The 18,103-nt window shown below is 40.3% G+C and overlaps 1 protein-coding gene across 1 annotated transcript in view; it reads left to right on the top strand.

The window, feature by feature from the left end:
- Window positions 1–18,103, top strand: part of ANOS1 (anosmin 1) — a 186,613-nt gene that overhangs the window by 100,038 nt on the left and 68,472 nt on the right. Inside the window, exon 3 of the mRNA XM_025436181.3 lies at window positions 6,107–6,169. Coding sequence (XP_025291966.1) covers window positions 6,107–6,169 — 63 coding nt within the window. The remainder of the gene's footprint in view (window positions 1–6,106; window positions 6,170–18,103) is intronic.

The raw sequence follows: 18,103 nt of genomic DNA, 5'->3' as shown, positions 1-18,103 counted from the left end.
TCCTTTTCTGGTAATGCAATATAAGGTAATAGAATTTCCTCTTACAGAAGTGTTTGGCTAATGTAAGGTATGGAATTTTGTGCTAATCCATCTGGATGGTACCAAAGCGGTATCAGTAATTTCCCTCTTTGTCAGTGCTTTGGCTCCTAAGAGTGGGATCCCTTCGTCTGTGATATGAAACACACAGTCTTAATGGTTATGATTTCATTAAGTACCTTCATTTGTAACACCTAGGGCATTCTGGAGCTGAATCCTTTCTGGGATCATTATAATTCGGTAATCTTCTAGATTTGCGAAGTACTTTTCAGTGTCCAAATCCTTTTCACATACATTACCTTATTAAGCCTTGTAGCACGTGGCATAAACAGCACAGCGGTCTGTAATGGAAAGAACATTCCTTTGAGTGTGCCAGAGTATGAGTCCAACTTCTAGTTCCTGAAATCTCAACCATAGTCACTTGCTTGGTTTACTCAGCCTCTCTACACTGCAGTTTCTCTCTCTAAAATGAAGGAATAACAGTATCTAATTTTACATACTTGCATAGATCTGTTGTTAGAGGTTCATTGAACAAATAATTTTAAAAGTGTTTTAGAAATCCATAAATGTTATGACACTCTTTGGCATCCAATAAAATGTTTAATATGAAGGACTGTATTCTCATATTTGAATTAGCAAATAGAGGCTAAATAATCTACATGATTTTCTCACAGGTGTAGGTTAGAGAACATGGCAGAGATAGGGCTCAAACCCAGGCTTCGTGTGCCTCTGTTCTGCACCATCTGCGCTGCCACAGTGCATGGGATGTTCCTGAGAATCTTTTCTGTCATTTGCATGCTCAGTCCCACAGGTCTTGTGAAGGATGAGGAACGGTTAGCAGATACAGGCCCTCCCTAGGATGAGTCAGTTGGAGATAGTGTCACGTAATTACAACTTGTAGCATTTGTAAGATGTGAGCATCCTTGAGGGAAAGCTGCATGGTTGCAGAGGGGGAGTCAGTGCATGTTGTGTGGATACCAGTGGTCAAAACAGGTGGTTTGAAGTTGCTGGTGGTTGGAGTGGAGGACAGACTAGACTCCCTTTAAGGAAGGTGTACAGTAACCCAGTGGAAGTCGAGGGATCTTGTGTTTGGGGAACAGGAAAAAGACCAGCTTCGTGGAAAGTAATTCATGAGCAATTAAAGAGGCTGGGGAGGCAGGATTTGCTGATTGACCAGATGTTTTGAATGTAAACCATATACTTTGGGCTTAATTTGGTAATTATTGTCTAATTTTATCAGAGAACTCACATTATCAAAACCATGTCTTAGAAGGATGAATGTGACCAAAACATGTAGAATTGTGGCATAATTAGAAGTGACAGTTTTGAGTTAGCCTTTACTCCTCTGTCCCGGGCAAGTTGTTGTTTCCTAGATCAACTCTGTTATTATGGCTAATCCACTGTATTTCTGTTGCCCCTTTTTTTTTTTTTTTTAAAGAAATTTCTCAACCTCAGCACTGTGAACATTTGGAGCCAGATAATTTTTTATCATGTTGGGGGGGGGCTAGCCTGTGCATTGTATGACATTCAAGCAACATGCCTGGCCTCTGCCTGCTAGAAACCGGTACGTCTCTCCTCTGTTGTTTCCAACAACCATCTCCAGAAATCACCAAAGGGCATCACTGAGAGGGCAAAATCACTTCCATTTCAAACTACTTACTTAAGAGCAATTAAAATAATTTATCTAATATCTTCTGCTATAAATAAATTGCAGAAAATTACCTACACAGCATTATGCAATACATTTAATGAACAGTTGGAAAGGTTTACATAAAGTCAGCATCACTGGCTTCTCTGAAGTTTGGAGAGCTGGGCAATTCTGGATAAGAACTGAAAGGCAGTGAAGAACAGTTGTGTCCTGGACATTGGGTGAGCTCTCCAGTTTACTGGTCTTCCTGCCACTCCCATTGTTCATAACTTACCCTCCTTCACTCTTACTCATTATCTGCTTGGCCCCTGGCAAAATACTTCCCCACTCAAATATGGGTGAGCCAGCTCCAGGAACTGCTTATAAAAACAATAAATTTATTTAACAGATGTTTATTGAGAGGCTACTATACATTAAGAATATCGTAGTAAATGTCCCAGAGTTTCAGTGCTCGTGTGTCTTACATTTTAATAGAATATTGTATGTACATGTTTGATATTGTGTATTTTGTATTATAAATGTAATACAGAAGTATCATCTAAGGAAATGATATTGCAAATACAATTTTCTAGATTAAGTGAAAAATAATAGTGTCTATAATCCAAAGGATAATTTATGTGATTAGCTCCGTCAACCAATTTTAAAAATTTTCTCTCAAATTTTAAGTTTTCTTCATTTGGCTTAAGCAGTTACATGGGAAGGAATCATTTCAAAGAGTTGATCATCCTAAAATCTGAAAGCTTAAAACACTTGCTAAATTCAGTTACCGTTTTGTTTGTTCTGTAATTTGATCAGGGCATGTATAGTTGTGATATGTAGTAAATTCCAAAGCAGTTGTCTGCTTGTAGTGTTGTTTTTCTCATGGAAATAAGATTTGAGTCTGCCCTCTTTTGACAAAACTTTTTTTTCTTTTAAATCTGGAGAAACAGGATGCTTTTTCTTCTTGTTTGAAGTATGAGAGAAATGGTAGGTTTTTGTTTTCTGTTTTTTGTTTTTTTTAAATCTCCCTCCCCCTTGGGCGTTTATTGCAATCATTTTACCTGGCTGAGAGCAGCACTACAAAGAAATAGAGCTTTGGCAAATTGATCCTGCAAAGATTTACTCCAATTTCTACATCCAGACTTCTTTTGTCAGATAGTTTTCACAGAGGATTATTAAAGGAAAATGTTGGCTGTCATTAATAACATTTTGTGATGTATCTTTAGACACTGATGATTACTGGTTATTGGAAATGAGGCAAGCATGCAATTGAAATAGAACTTTAAATGAATTGCATATACTGATGCTGGACTCGGCATATAGAGATGCTGGATTAACAAGAAGACAAGTACGTTATATGTTGCTTCCATTAGCATTTCACAAGCGTGCCTAGTTTTGTAAATGATATTTGTTTTACATAAGGTATTTGTTCCATAGTCTGTCAGGAATAGGATTATGTGGAATTGTGGAGATATCAAAGGAGTGAAACTTTTTAATGCACCAATGTTTATAGTTGAGACAATGCAACTAAGCACATGTGTTCAAAATTACATTTTCAGCAGTGATCCAAAGCAAGAATGGTGTAATTATTTTGAGACATGGTTAGCCACATTGCATTGAGCAGTTTTACATGGAATGGATGTTTGTTGGATGTTTCCTAAATAAAATGATAAAGACTTAGTTTGTAAGTAGCTGAACTTGTGTCCCTGGAAAATCCCCACATCTTATGGAGGGGTCCTCTCACATCATAGGACACGTCCCCACCTGAACAAAATCTCAAGGTATTCTGGAGAGTGCCATTTATTCACTTCAAATGGTCTTGAGAAGGAATTAGGTCTAGATACACTTATTAAGTGACCATTAAACTTTTTTTGGCTAGAAGCCAATGTCTTAAATACCGAGAAGTCTGAGGATAAGGAATCAGACATACCTTTAGGAAACAAAACTAACTCTTGACAGAACTCATAAAATATGTAAGAGAGACAAGTTTTTTTTTTAAGATTTTATTTATTTATTTGAGAGAGAGCTCCCATGAGCAGAGACAGAGGGAGAGGGAGAAGCAGGCTCACTGATGAGTGCAAGGCCCCATGCAGAGCTGATCCTAGGACCCTGAGATCATGACCTGAGATCATTGAGCCACCCAGGTGCCCCGGGAGACAAGGTTTTAAGTGATTTCGTTGTTGTTAGAAAAATAGTATTCTTTTTAGAATTGTTATATTGACAAAAAACTGTGCATTTGTTTTAATATGCTTAGGACAGGTGAACACCAGGAAACTTGGGACAAGCTTGTGTAAGTATTGGAAGAGGTCAAATTTTTTAAATTAAAATAACTAAAAATGAATTGTTCACCTGCAACATTAAAGAATATAAAATCTGAGATGTTCTTATAAGAAATAGATTTGATGATTTTTTTAATGAAAAATAAGAGAAAATGTGGGCTCTTTTTTTTTTTTAGAGAGCGAGAGAGTGCTAATTTGCAATGGGGGCAGAGGGAGAGGGAGAGAGAATCTTAAGCAGACTCCACTTTTAGGGCAGAGCCTGATGTGGGACTTGATCTCTCAACCCTGAGATCATGATCTGACCTGAAATCAACAATTGGTCCACCCTATGTACTGAGCCACTCAGACGGTCCTATGGACTCTTTTTTTCCCCCAGCAAATTCTATAGCTTCCCCAGCTTTATCGACATAGGATTTACAACCTGTACAGCTTTCAGTGGTATGATATGATGATTTGATACACATATATATTGGGAAATGTTTACCACAATAAGGCAGTTCTTTTTTAAAGTGTAGTAAGCATCAGAATTTCCTAGAGAATTTGCTAACAGAGATTCCTGGGTCCTGATCCCAGAGATTCTGTTTCTAGGTCTAGGGGTGGGCCATGAGTTTGCATTTCTGATAAACTGCAAGGTGGTGTTCATATCATCAGTCATCGATCACACTTTGAGCAGCATTGCTCTGACAGATTGGCGGTTGACACATGGACAGTAGAGTCTTACAGTTTAAACTGTATCTTTATTTTAAAACAGAGGGGGAGGTGACTACCAAGTAGAGTGAAAAACAGTATCCATATATATCCTGAATTCTAGAGTATACTTACCTGGAATTTAACTGAGAAGTTTGATCCTTACTGGAAAATTTACAAATAATGAAATAAAAATCATATAGATAAAATAATAATGACCTGATAGGAGCCAGGGATATGCCAATGTTTAGAGAATGACATAAAACATAAAATTGAGAATCAAGTCTCCATTCACATTAATGGACTGTATTTTATATAATATATATAGTACATGTAGTATATATAGTGTTATAGGATAGATGTGTGTGTGTGTGTGTGTGTGTGTGTGTAGTTCCATGGTGTACTAGTATAGTATATATAATGTATGCAGTATATATGGAGTATACATAGCACTATATTGTACGTATTATTATACTAGTACTATATATAGTACTAAATGTAGTAATAAACTATTATATACTTTATTCAACGATATTCTTTATTATTCTTTATATACATTTAATATATAATATGTATTGATATATACTATAAATATTACTATTAGCATTATGATTATTATTGAACAGTGGAGCCTGGTTATTATCTTTGATTAGTTCATATGTATGGTAATTCATTTTAAACATATATTCAGACTTTATTCTCAATTCTGAAAGTCTCATGTCAGAGAGTTCATTCAATATATTTAGGTTGATTCAATATATTCTAGTATTTATTTCATAAATATTTATGTTAAGATACATTCAGTATATTTTAATAGAGTAATTAAACTGGATGCATGTAAATGCTGTTAGGTCCATTGAGCTAAAGATACTAGTTAACAATCATATGTTATAGATAGATATTTAGTACAATGCAACTTCACCCAGTCACCTGCAGGAGAATATACAGACAATACTCCTGTGTTACCATTTGTAAAGCAAGTTCACGTTAAAGTTTATGAAAAAACAAAATTCTTCTGTGACAGCAACTGTTAGAAAACATTTCTTTTTTTTTTTTCTTAAGATTGTATTTTTAAGTAATCTTGACACCCAGTGTGGGGCTCAAAGGCACAACCCTGAGATGAAGAGCTATGTGCTCTGCCAATCAGCCTGCCACGCAGCCCTAGAAAACATTTCTTACTGAATAAAAAAATTTCTCGTCTGAACTGTTCAGCCTGATGGTGAATGTCACTGCTTTTTCTACACATCCCCTCCAGACCATGCAACTTCTCATTTTTGGTTATGTTGAAATACACATTTTTTGTTTCTGTCCTATTGTGCCGCTCTTCCTCAGATTCCTATTATACCCCATTCAAATGATCCCCCAAGTAGCTGGGTTTCCTAAACTAATTAGCAAAAGTAAGGAGTGCAGATTCTTTTCCTTTTGGCCCTGTTTCTTATCTGTTTATTGATTTACTTTTATTGTTAATCTCTCCTAGTGTCTGGAGCCCTGCAAGGAGTCCTGGGACCTGCGGAAGCAGCAGTGCCAGAGCTTCTGTGAGGTAAGACAGCTCTGGTGCAAGCCCAGAGGTGCTCATGTCATGTCCTCAATCTGACAGTGCTCTGCTGGATCATTGACATAAAAGGGCACCTGCATTCCTCTGTAGGTTGGGAAGTTCAGTTTACGTCAGGGATGGGTGTGTGTGTGTATGTGTGTGTTGTGAATTTGTATAAAAAAGAAAAACATCATTGAGCCTTCTTAAAATATAGTTACCTACTGCTTCCATTATTGGTTAATCAGAGAGAAAAAAATTATTACCTATGTGTAGGGACTAGAACCTTTTTATTTTTGTTTATTTTATTTTTAAAAAATATTTTATTTACTTATTCATGAGAGACACACAGAGAGAGGCAAAGACATAGGCAGAAAGAGAAGCAGGCTCCCTGCGGGCGGGGAGCCTGATATGGGATTCTGTCCCAGGACCCCGGGACTACGACCTGAGTGGAAGGCAGATGCTCAACCACTGAACCACCCAGGCGTCCCTAGGACCTTTTTTTTTTTTTTTTTTTTTTTTTATTATAGTCACACAGAGAGAGAGAGAGAGAGAGAGAGAGAGAGAGAGAGGCAGAGACACAGGCAGAGGGAGAAGCAGGCTCCATGCAGGGAGCCCAACGTGGGATTCGATCCCGGGTCTCCAGGATCGCGCCCTGGGCCAAAGGCAGGCACCAAACCGCTGCGCCACCCAGGGATCCCCCTAGAACCTTTTTAAAGGTACAAACTATTGATGTCCTCTCCTGACTTTCCAACATGACTTTTCTATGAGTAATTGCCCCCGTGATGTTGGAAGTTTTCATGCTGTTAGGGGGAGGCCACCCATTTGATTGGGAGTGGGGTTCTCAACATTTTCATCTCATCATTCACCCTTTGGGCCCCCATATCCTGGTCAGAAGACTTGCTTGCTTTAACTGTATGGGAGGCTTCTTACTTGCCCTGTGCTTGGAGGTGGAGAATAAAGGGTGTTACTGTCCTGGACACGTGCTGTCTGAAATCCTCAGTCGGGCTGAGGAGGGGAAGAGCCGCTTTGCTGGACTGTGTCCTCCAGAGCAGATCAGGGCTGGGATATGCTCAGATGCAGCCAGGAGGACGTGGAGCCAGGCTGACTGCCTGGTGACCTCCCATAGAGAGGAGAGTGGGAAAGTCCATGAGGCCCGGTGGGGAACGGTGCTCCAAGGGCCCACCGTGGCAATCACAGAAGCTCTGTTGAGGGTCATGGGGAGTGAGCCAGAAAGGATGCCCTGTGGTACCGGAGTGCAACGATGGTACGGGGCTTCTCTGAAGGGAACTGGAGACCGATAGGAACTGCAGACGTCTGTGACCCTGCCTTTCCCCTGCGTGGAGCACTCATGGGATCCTGCCGCCTGCGTTTCACCATGGAAGGCACACAGATTCTATTCGGAGAATATGAATGTGGAATTAGGATAACAGTATCTCCATCCATCTTGTGCATAAAATATCTCCGCAGTCCTCACATCATTGGCCTTCCCAGTAACACGGAGCTAAGCAAAGGCATGTAGTAAGTCCGTGGGAGTTAGGCTTGGAAGCCGTGAAGGACTGGGGAATTGGAGCTCGTCAAGTCCAGTGGCTCCCCCCGCTCCAGGTAGAGAGACCAAGCCTAAAACCCCCACGTGTGTCACCTTTCCCTGCATCCCGGTGCTGCTGTGGCTGGGCTTCCCTGGGACAACTCTGCGAGGTCATGGTGTTATCGGGTTCTTGTAGAAAAGGGTTCAGTGTGGTTTTAGACAGTGGAGAGGAGGAAGTGTTTCTCAACACTAATGTGATCAATATGTGGTCTTTCTAATCTCCCTTGTATTTCGCTTTGAAAGTTCTGCTCAGCATTTTGTGATGGGCTGGAATTTTGGCGATTTGCAGACTCTTCCATACTGATGTCTGTGTTGCCAGAAGCGCTTCGGACCTGAAGATTACTGTCAGTGAAGTCTTTGGATGCGTTTTGTAATTGTGGACATTAAAACGCCTCGAATAATAACACAGGACTGGCAGATACTCCAAGTTACTTAGCCAGTTGCTCTGCAAGGGCGCTCACAGCTAAGCTAACGATTCGGTGTTAACTCCTGTAAGACGAGAACCTTTCTAAGTCTTGGTGTCCAGCCCTTTCTGGATGGTGGCAGAGTAACATCAATCGTGCTTTGTGTCCTCCCTCATAGGAGCTGACATATTATCCACCCATTTTCTCAAAACATTTCGACTTCTTCGGGGAGTCGGTCCAAACTTTTCCAGAAAACATATGCTGACCTGGCATTAAATGTAGCATATCTTTATATTAGTTCTCTATTGCTGCATAACAAATTACCCCCAAGCTTAGTGGCTTAAAACAACACACATTTCTTATCTCATAGTCTCTGTGGGTCAGGAGTTTGGACATGACTTAAATGCACACTTTGCTCCAAGGTCCCACAGTGCTGTAATCAGGTGTTGGCTGGGCTGCTTCCTCATCTGGGGGCTCAGCTGCTTCTGCTGACATTCTGCTTCCAAGCTCATTGCAGTTATTGGCACAGTTCGTTTCCTTGCGGTTATAGGGCTGAGGTCCCATTCTCTCGAGGGCTGGGGGCAATTCTCAGCACCTGCAAGTTGCCCTGCAGTTCCTTGCCCTATACACCCCCACCCTGCAGGCAGATCACAACATGGCTATTGACTTTTCAAAGCTAGAAGGAGAATCTTGATCTCCAGTCTGCTGAGACCAAGCCTTCTATAACAACATATTCTCGGGAGTGACACCCCTTCCCTTTTGCCATATTCTGATATTCTGCTGGTTAGAAGCAAGTCACAGCCGCCCCCTCCTCACCCCCCGACACACGCAAAGAGAGGTGATGAAGTCAGGGGAGATTGTGACTGATTGGGGCTCCCTGTGTGTCTACTACAAAAAGGAAAGAAAAAGAAGTGGATCAGGCCCCTTAAGGCATAGAACAGAGCAGAGTCATCAGACATACAAGAAAACAGATGAATTGATGCAGTGTCTTGTATGCCCTACAGCGTGCCCTCCTACTTCTATTTTGCGCTTTGTGCTATATGCAAACGGTACGTCCATAGGAATGAAAAGATGCTGTGGTAAGATCTTGAGGGACAAGATGTACCATGTTGTTTGCTTCATAAACATGTGATCCCTTAATATCAGTGAGTCTGGGTTGACGTTGTGACATCTTCTCCCCAAGAAGAAAGATGGAATTGGAGGTCATCGGAAACCTCGTTCCCTGGAAATTCCAAACGTGCTAGCACACTTCTGTAATAGCTCTTGTCTCAGAGATAACCATGAACGAAACCCAGCTTATTAAAATGGGCCTCGTGTGCAAACTGTGGTTTCTGCTCTGGCAGGAGAGGTTAATTGGAACTGCAGAGGCGGGACAGATAGAGGCCAGCTAATGTGACCCCTTTGTGGGCAGACCTCAGCTCAGTGGTCAGACCACTCAAGCCTCCCTGTTGCATTTCCTTCCTTTCAGCATTCTGAAAACCCTGCCTTGTTCCTTTCTGTTTGGCCATAATGTCTCCCTGTCCCGTTGGTGTAGACTGAATCCTGAAGGACTGGCCCTGTTTCGTCATTTCGGAGGCTGATCATTGACTGAGGCAGACCGGATACGATCCTGTTCTTCCTCTCACTTGTCTCATGACGTGCTATGAGTGCCTGTAGGGTTCCTATTTCCATGAACCTAGTAAGTGTTCCCTTTGTAAACGTCTAGACCCAGAAGCACTCTGGAATTTATTCATCTACAAGTGGAACAGCTGAACTGTTAGATCTGTTTGACCCGGTGGGTTTATCTGTAAGACACTCTGAGCTTTGCCTGTCTTCTAAGGCATGGTTTGCAAACCACGGCCCGCGGAGCAAAGCCAGTCGGGCTTCTAAGTTTTTCTAAGTAAGGTTTTATGGGAACGCGCCGCACCATAAGTTTGCTTGGATGCCGTCAGACGCAGCCTTCGTGCTACAGCAGCAGAGCTGAGACGTCCTGGCGGAGCCCAAGGTCCGTGAAGCTCAGACTACTTACCGTGTTTTCAAACTCCTGCTCTGAGAAACAGAAGAGCAGTCATCATCCCGGCACAAAGCGGCCTAGCGCTTCAGAATGTCGGTACTTCTTGATCTGTGTTACCAGCACCTGGTTCTAAACAAGGCGTTACTGTTCTTGGTATTTTAGTCATAAAATAAATTGTCTTCCACGGAAGAGATTTTTTGGAGGCGTGTTACTCATCATGTACCTAGAATTGGTTCATGGCTTCCTCGCACACTGATCTCTCTAACGTCTTATTTGATTATTTATACAATTCTGCTTTAACTACTTTGGGGCTGCTGTCAGAGTTCAAGATGTTGTTCCTTAAATGAGAAACTTAAATGTGTTAGAGTAGCTATCTTGCAGGATTCCTTGTGTGGATCAAAAGCAATAATTTTTGCTGTGTGTTTTTGGAGTATGTTGGGCTGTGACAGATACGTAGACAGGTCATGCTTTATTGTTTCAGCTTATTAATTAAACATTATCTCCATCTTATTATTTTTTTAAAAATTGAAAAAACCATAGCAAACCATTTTTCTTCCTGACCATAAAATGCACATTTCTTTCCATATAAATGTTCCTTTCTTACATTTGTAGGGATGTAAATGATCAAGCAAAGTATTCTTTTTCTTTCTTAATGGTATAAAATAATTTTGTTTTAATTGCTATTGTCTTTGTTTTGATGAAACGTGATACATGGTAGTTAGAGTGACCTCCTTGCTGGAGGACACACCTCTCATCTTTACTTCTGATGTTTCTGATTTTGTGACATCCCCACCCTAGTAGGAACTCACCGGGACGTCCGCATTGACAATGCGAAGTGCACAGGAGGGTCACAGAGAGCTGAGACCTCCTCTGGGTCAGGGATCTGCTAGTGGGAGAGGTATCCTGGGCTTGCAGTAAAGCTGTTCTTGGACCAGCCTGGATTCTGATAGGTCTGGTTCTTGTCACAGTGAAAATAGGCATAGGAAGGAGGCTTTCACTCGACCACAGATAGAAAGAAATGAATTAATCCTGGTTTTTTTTTTGCTTTTCAACATGTTTTCTTATTTGATTATTATATTTGATTTTCATAATGATTCTTAGAAGCTAGGTCTGAATTTTATTCAGTGAACTTAATGAGCAACAGGGCTGACATACAACTATGTGAAATGGTTTTATCTGCCCAAGATTGCATGTTTAATTGGTAAAGGTGGAAGATCTGGGATGGAGCTGGTGGTCCACCGCTTTTCCATGTACTCTGCCCCAGGCACGTCCTCCTAACGCTGCTTTGTGTCCCAGCCTACAACAGAGTGGAGGATGAAGTTGTACTTCTCCCCAGCAGGAAATAAATTAGAGCCTCTTTCTCATGTAAAGTTGTTGGCCAACCATCTGTGCTTAAACACCCTTGAACAAGAAGGGAGCTTTGATTATGCAAAATAATAGTTCGTGAAAGGTACATCTAGGAACTGCAGGAAGAACAAAGCTCCTTAATGCTTTGGATGTACTCCTGAAAACACACATCAGAAACTAAAGTGGTTACGATTTGTCACGCTCCTATGGGAAGCTCCTTGCACTCAAAACTTGTTACCCTTCCAGTGCTCCAAAACCCAGGTCTATGTCTTAAAATGTAGGGTGTTAAGTACATGCATCCCTTCAGGAATGGAAGCGGTACCCTCTCCCATCTGGGACATCTATAAGAGAGTTAAAGGTACTGGAAGAAACGAGTGAGTGTTGAATTAGAGAATGATATCCTATGCCCAGGTGTGTGTGTGGGGGGGGGGGGCACAGGAATCAGAGCCAGGTGCATTGGAGGGTGTCATGTGGAGTTTGTGCACGGTTTCTTCTGAAAGCTCCACGTTCCTTGGTGAAATCCGGTGTGTAGCCAGGAGTGATTATGAGATGCGGTGGAGGCTGGGGTGGCTGGCATGTAGCACGTTTTCAAGAAATGCTAGTTTTTAGTATTATAAATAGTCAAGTTTTATTTTTACAAATGATGAACTTTACCTTTACCTTTTCATAATGCAAATATTGAAAATGTAAAGGTATTATATTTCTGGAATGGGATCTCTGGGCGGGGGTGGAAAGAGCACACTCTGTCCCAGTTTCCTTTTCAATGTAGGGGATGGCGGGAGTCAGGGAATGGAAACATTTCAAGGAATGCTCGTGAAGTTTTACAATTGTTGTGAGAGTTCCTTTACCCGTCATCTTACAAGGAAGCTATTATCCTCATTATATCAAATTTTATAGTCCTGGAAAATGAGAAAATCAAGAATATTGAGTGACATTTTAGGGTTGTTCAGTAGTTTATGTTGTCTTGATGGGACATGTTCTCCATAGAATGTAGGCCCCCCCATTTTTTTGAAATAGACTCAATTTTTAATTGCATTTTTATATGATGCTGGGGGAATATAGAATTATGTGAGATTCAGTTAGAGGAGAATTAATGAGTTTTGAAAATTGATAAGAGGCCGAGGCTGGAGATTATTCTGAATGATTTAAAGACCTATCTTGTTTGAAAAGAGGGGCAGAGTAGATAGAGTTAAGGGAATAGCCTGAAAATTCTAAGAGCATCAAATTTAAGGAAAATATAAAAGATGCATGAAAAGCACTTAACCAGTGTCTGAACATGAGAAACATTGAATAAATATTAGCCATTTTCACTATGAAGGGGAGGGCAAGGTTAACACTTGAATTCTGTGATAGGTCAGGGAGGTGGCACTTAAAAGGAATTTTGTCATTACGAGGTGACCAGAAGCCTGTCAGAGGGTTTCACTGGAAGAGGAGCCATCCATCCGTAGAACTCTGAGTTGTAGAATAAGGTATATGGGAGGAAGTGTAGACCGAATGCCCACGACTGTTTATGCTTGAGTTCGTTCTCTGAGACCGTCTGGGTGGAAGAAGGGGAGACAAGGGGCTGTGGCCAGGGGCTCACAGTCTGAGGACGTGATTTTGTGTACCTTTGCTCTGGGAGGACTTGAATGCATTCACGTGCAGTTGCCTACCCCGCCTCCCAGGATGGCCCTGAGCAGTGCTTTTCAGATTCCATGGTGCACACAGATCACCTGGGCATCTTCTAGAAGTGCATGTTCTGATTGAGTGGGTGTGTGCTGTGGGCACCCGGCATCTGCATGTCCAACAGGTGGCTCTGAGGCTGCGGGACCAGGGGCTGCACTGGTGCAGCAGGGATGTAGGTGTCCCTCTAAGATAGCTGTGTATAAATTCGTTTTATTTTCCTGTCTGCTTTGAAGATTTTCTTTCTATATCTGGTTTTAAGCATTGGTAAATTTTGACTGAGTAGCCTTTATATTTCTTCTGCTTGGGGGTCATGGAGATACTTCTAATTGTAATTCTGATTGGGCTTCTAGTTTTAATCAGATTTTTTATATATCAGCAATATCTTTTCTCTCTCTCTCTTATTTATTTATTTATTTATTTATTTATTTATTTATTTATTTATTTATTGAAAGAGAGCATGAGTGGGGGGAGCAGAGAGAGAGAGAGAGAACCTCAAGCAGACTGCATGCCCAACACAAAGCCCAGCTTGGGGCTTGATCTCATGACCCTGAGATCATGACCTGAGTCAAAATCAAAAGTCGGATGCTTCAAGGACTGAGCCACCTGGGTGCCCCTATGTAGAAGCCAATATTTTTTCTATCCCATTCTCTGTTTCCTCTCCTTCTGGGACTCTAATTGTATGTGATAAACTTTGTATTATGGCCTGGGTCACTGAGTCTCTGATGATGTTTTTTTTCTTCATCTTTCCCCTTCTCTTCTTTATCTTGATAATTTTTATCATTGTGTCTTCAAGTTGCCGTCAAGTGATCTTTTTCTTTCTATGGTGTCTAACATCTTTAAGATGCCATCAGGCATAGTTTTCACTTCTTCATTTTTACTTCTGGAAGTGTCATGCAGGTCTTTCTCCTACATTCCTGGACAGACAAAGCAGATTTATAATGACTTTTAAAATGTTATTTTCTTTATAAATAAAAAAAATGTTCTGTATCATATTACGTAAGTTTCCTTCTATTCTTGGTGTACCAGTGGGATTAACCTGAAATGAATATGGGGTTTATTAACTGCATTTTCTCCATTTATTTAAATGATAATTTGGTCTTTTACTTTAGTCTATTCATCTAGTGACTAAGATCGATAGATTTTCTAATGTTGATCCGTCCTTGAATTCCTGAAATAAATCCTAGTTAGAGATCCTATGTTGTTCTTTTGTTGGTTCTATTTGTTAATAGTATTTTTAGGTGTGTGTGTGTGTGTGTGTCTCTATTTGTGTAGGTGTGTATATAGGTGCCTGTATATATATTTTCATAAGTAACTTATGATTTACTTTTTCCCATTATCTTGGTCATTTTTGATATCAGAATTATATTAGCTTTTGTGAAATGGATTCTTGAAAGCTTTGTAGAACTTTCTTATAAAGCCAACATTTGAAATTTTGGTGTAGAATTGAGTTTACTAATTTTTTCAATTTCTGTTCTTTTATAATTCAAGTAGTTTCTTAGAAAAACTTTATCTTTTTTTTTTTTTTGGCTTCCACATTATAGGTTTAAGATTGTAAGTAGCATTATGTTATTAAAGATAGTGTCTTCAAATAAATAAATAAATAAATAAATAAATAAATAAATAAATAAATGTTCTTTTCTGCTAACTCCATCACCTCATTTCTGCTTTTGTTTCTTTAGATTTCTTTTTTTCTATTTCTTTTTCCTTTTGGACTTGTGAAGGGAGAGGAGGTGGTCTTGTGGGACTGAGCCTTTCCCTGTGGGATCTGAAGCTGTTTCCAGGTAGATAGTGTCAGTAATGAGTTGAATTGTAGGACACCCCACTTGTATGGGGAACCTCCCTACCAGCAGTGAAATTGGGGGTGCAAAAAGTTTTTACAAACTTTTCTAGTTTGTAAAAAGGTAAAGTCTGTATTTTTTCTAAAGTATGCTTCTACTTGTAACTTGGATGGGTGTGATGGTTTTGCAGAGTTAGGCAATGTTTGCAAAATTCTTTGAGATGAAAGCCTGTTTAGAAACTTAAAAATAGGGATCCCTGGGTGGCACAGCGGTTTAGCGCCTGCCTTTGGCCCAGGGCGCAATCCTGGAGACCCGCGATCGAATCCCACGTCGGGCCCCCGGTGCATGGAGCCCGCTTCTCTCTCTGCCTATGTCTCTGCCTCTCTCTCTCTCTCTCTGTGACTATCATAAATAAATAAAAATTTAAAAAAATATTAGAAACTTAAAAATATAAGTCAAAGAGTGAACAACTACATTTCACAACTTTAGAATTTGTTCCTCTCTTTTTCCTTTTCTTCTTTTTTTTTTTAATTTTAAGGAGGCTCTTTGCCCAACGTGGGGCTTGAACTCATGATCCTGAGATTAAGAGTTGCATGTTCTACCAAGTGAGCCAGGCAGGCACCTCTAGAATTTGTTTCTCTTTAAGAGAAATTATTTATATGAGGCTTTTAGGCAATCCATTATTAACCTATACTGTTTCCCATTGCTTTGTAGAATTTCTAGAACTATGTTTAAAAAATCGGGTATGAGGAATCCCTGGGTGGTTCAGCGATTTAGCGTCTGCCTTTGGCCCAGGGCATGATCCTGGAGTCCCGGGATTGAGGCCCCCGGTAGGCTCCCCTTAGGGAGCCTGCTTCTCCCTCTGCCTGTGTCTCTCATGAATAAATAAATAAAATCTTAAAAAAAAAAATTCAGGTACTCATCTTAGTGGCTAACACTAATTTCAACTTTTATATGTGCTAAAACCTGTGCTAATTGTTTACATACTTAATACTTAGGGTAATATTACACAGTAATCGTAATTATCCCCCTTTTATGTTTGAAGACACTGAGACTTGTAGAATTAATTTTGCCTCCAAATCATACAGCTCCTACCTGACTGATGTATTTGCTAGTCCTTCATTCTAGAATATTCCTTTGTCTTTCACATCATGTAACTCATCCTAAATATAGATGGCTTTTTTTTTTTTTAAGATTTTTAATTTATTCATTATAGAGAGAGCGCAAGCAGAGGGAGCAGCAGAGGGGGAGGGAGAAGGAGAGTGCCCACTGAGCAGGGAGCCTGATGCATTGACTCGATCCCAGGACCTTGAGATTATGACCTGAGCCAAAGGCAGACGCTTAAGCATCTGAGCCACCCAGGTGCCCCAATAACTTATGTTTTTAAAGAGCTTTCTCTTTGACAGTAGTTCTGATCAGATGGCTTAGAGAAATTCTGGAATATTCATATTTGAAGACTCCTTATTAACGAATGTCTTTGCCTTAAACCTTAACCAAAAAAGCACATTATTCTTTGTACATTTTCATTATATAGTGTTAACAAGCTTAGTTGCAAACAGCTTACTTAAGCTGTTAAAAAAAAAAAGAAATAGCTTTCTCTTGGTTTAATCCTTTTTAAAGGCTTATTTACTATTACTTCTTTTACTAAAGTCGAGTTGACACAATGTTCTATTGGTTTCAGGTGTAACTGAGTGATTCAGCTTCGGTGCACCTTCGCTGCTCCCCATAAGTGTAGCCAGCGCCCATCTGTCAGCCTACAACACTATTACAATACCACTGACTATTCCCTACACTCTTTTACCCCCCGACTGTCCATTCCATTAGTCTAATCCTCTTTGACCTCATGTGTACTTCCATTACTTTCTGTGTCTGCCTTGTTTTAATACAGATTAAACTGTTTAATGACTGCCCGCTCACTAGCAAACATATACACTGTAATCATAGCAGAGCATCATTTTCATACTTTCTTTTTCATCATTTGATTCCTAGTACCTAGAATGGCAGTTTGGCTTATCAATTAGTATATAAATCCTTCCATGGGCTGATTATTTCATGTGCATGCCTGGTCACTCTGGGTAACAAAACGCAGGCAGAAGGGGAGAGAAGGAAATGATAGTTTAACTGGAGGATCCTTGCTGTCCCTGACTCTCTGGAAGTTTTTGAATTTCTGGAATCAAATGTGTGCTTCATGATCTTCCAGAGATCTTCCAGCAACATTCTGGAGTGTTTCTCCCAGTGGAGCCATCTGACCATTGATATTTCCATACACGGTGACACATTTGCCTTCAAAAATAAAGAAAAGCAGGTCAAGGAAGAGGAAGTTGAGATACATAAGATGACTTAATTTGACAAAACATATGTATTCATTGGAAGTGACTTCCCTAATATGCATATTTCTGATTGTCTCCTATTTTGTATTATTCATGGCCAAGGTGTATAATTTGCCCGGGAAACAAATTAATTGTAATCCCATCTAACAAATTGGTGTGTATAATTGAGTTTCCAGGCAAATTATAATTGCATTTCCACGAATAAATTACAAACATTTGAATTGACAATGCTTTTTTCTATTTCATGCATACTTAGTACTCAGGTTTCTTCTTTGAAAGATGCAACTGGAAGTTTTAGTTGTTTTTTTTAACACTCACTATAATGTTTTTTATTATTTTATAGAAACTATATATGCACATTAAAAACTTAACAATCAACAGGCGAGTAAAACCAAACCATTACTCCAAATTCTACTACCCAGAATAGCCATGGTTACCTGTGCTAAAGAGTTTCCATAGCAAACCTAAGACTGCTCTCTTTAGAAATTCCGAATTAAGAGGTGGGCCCTTGCCCAGTAGGCAGGAACTTCGATTTGGGGAGGGTTCATACCATTCCCTGGCTGGTAATTGGTGCTCAGTGTTCTTGCAGGATTGGTACAAGCAGTGTGGCTTATGATGGACACCTGTTCCCTCCTGGGAGTCTGGATTTTTGGTCCATGCTAGGCAGCAGGTGACCAGCCTCAGTAAAAACTCTGGACACAGAGTGTCTCCTGAACTTCCCTGGTGACAGCATTGCACATGTGTTGTCTCAAGTCCTGATGTGAGAAACCAAGCACATCCTGTGTGATGGCACCATGATAGGACTCTCGGAAGCTTATGCCTGGTTTGCTCCGGACTA

The sequence above is a fragment of the Canis lupus genome, chromosome X (assembly GCF_003254725.2).
Source record: "Canis lupus dingo isolate Sandy chromosome X, ASM325472v2, whole genome shotgun sequence".
Lineage (NCBI taxonomy): Eukaryota > Metazoa > Chordata > Mammalia > Carnivora > Canidae > Canis > Canis lupus.
This window is presented reverse-complemented; position numbering and strand designations above follow the sequence as displayed.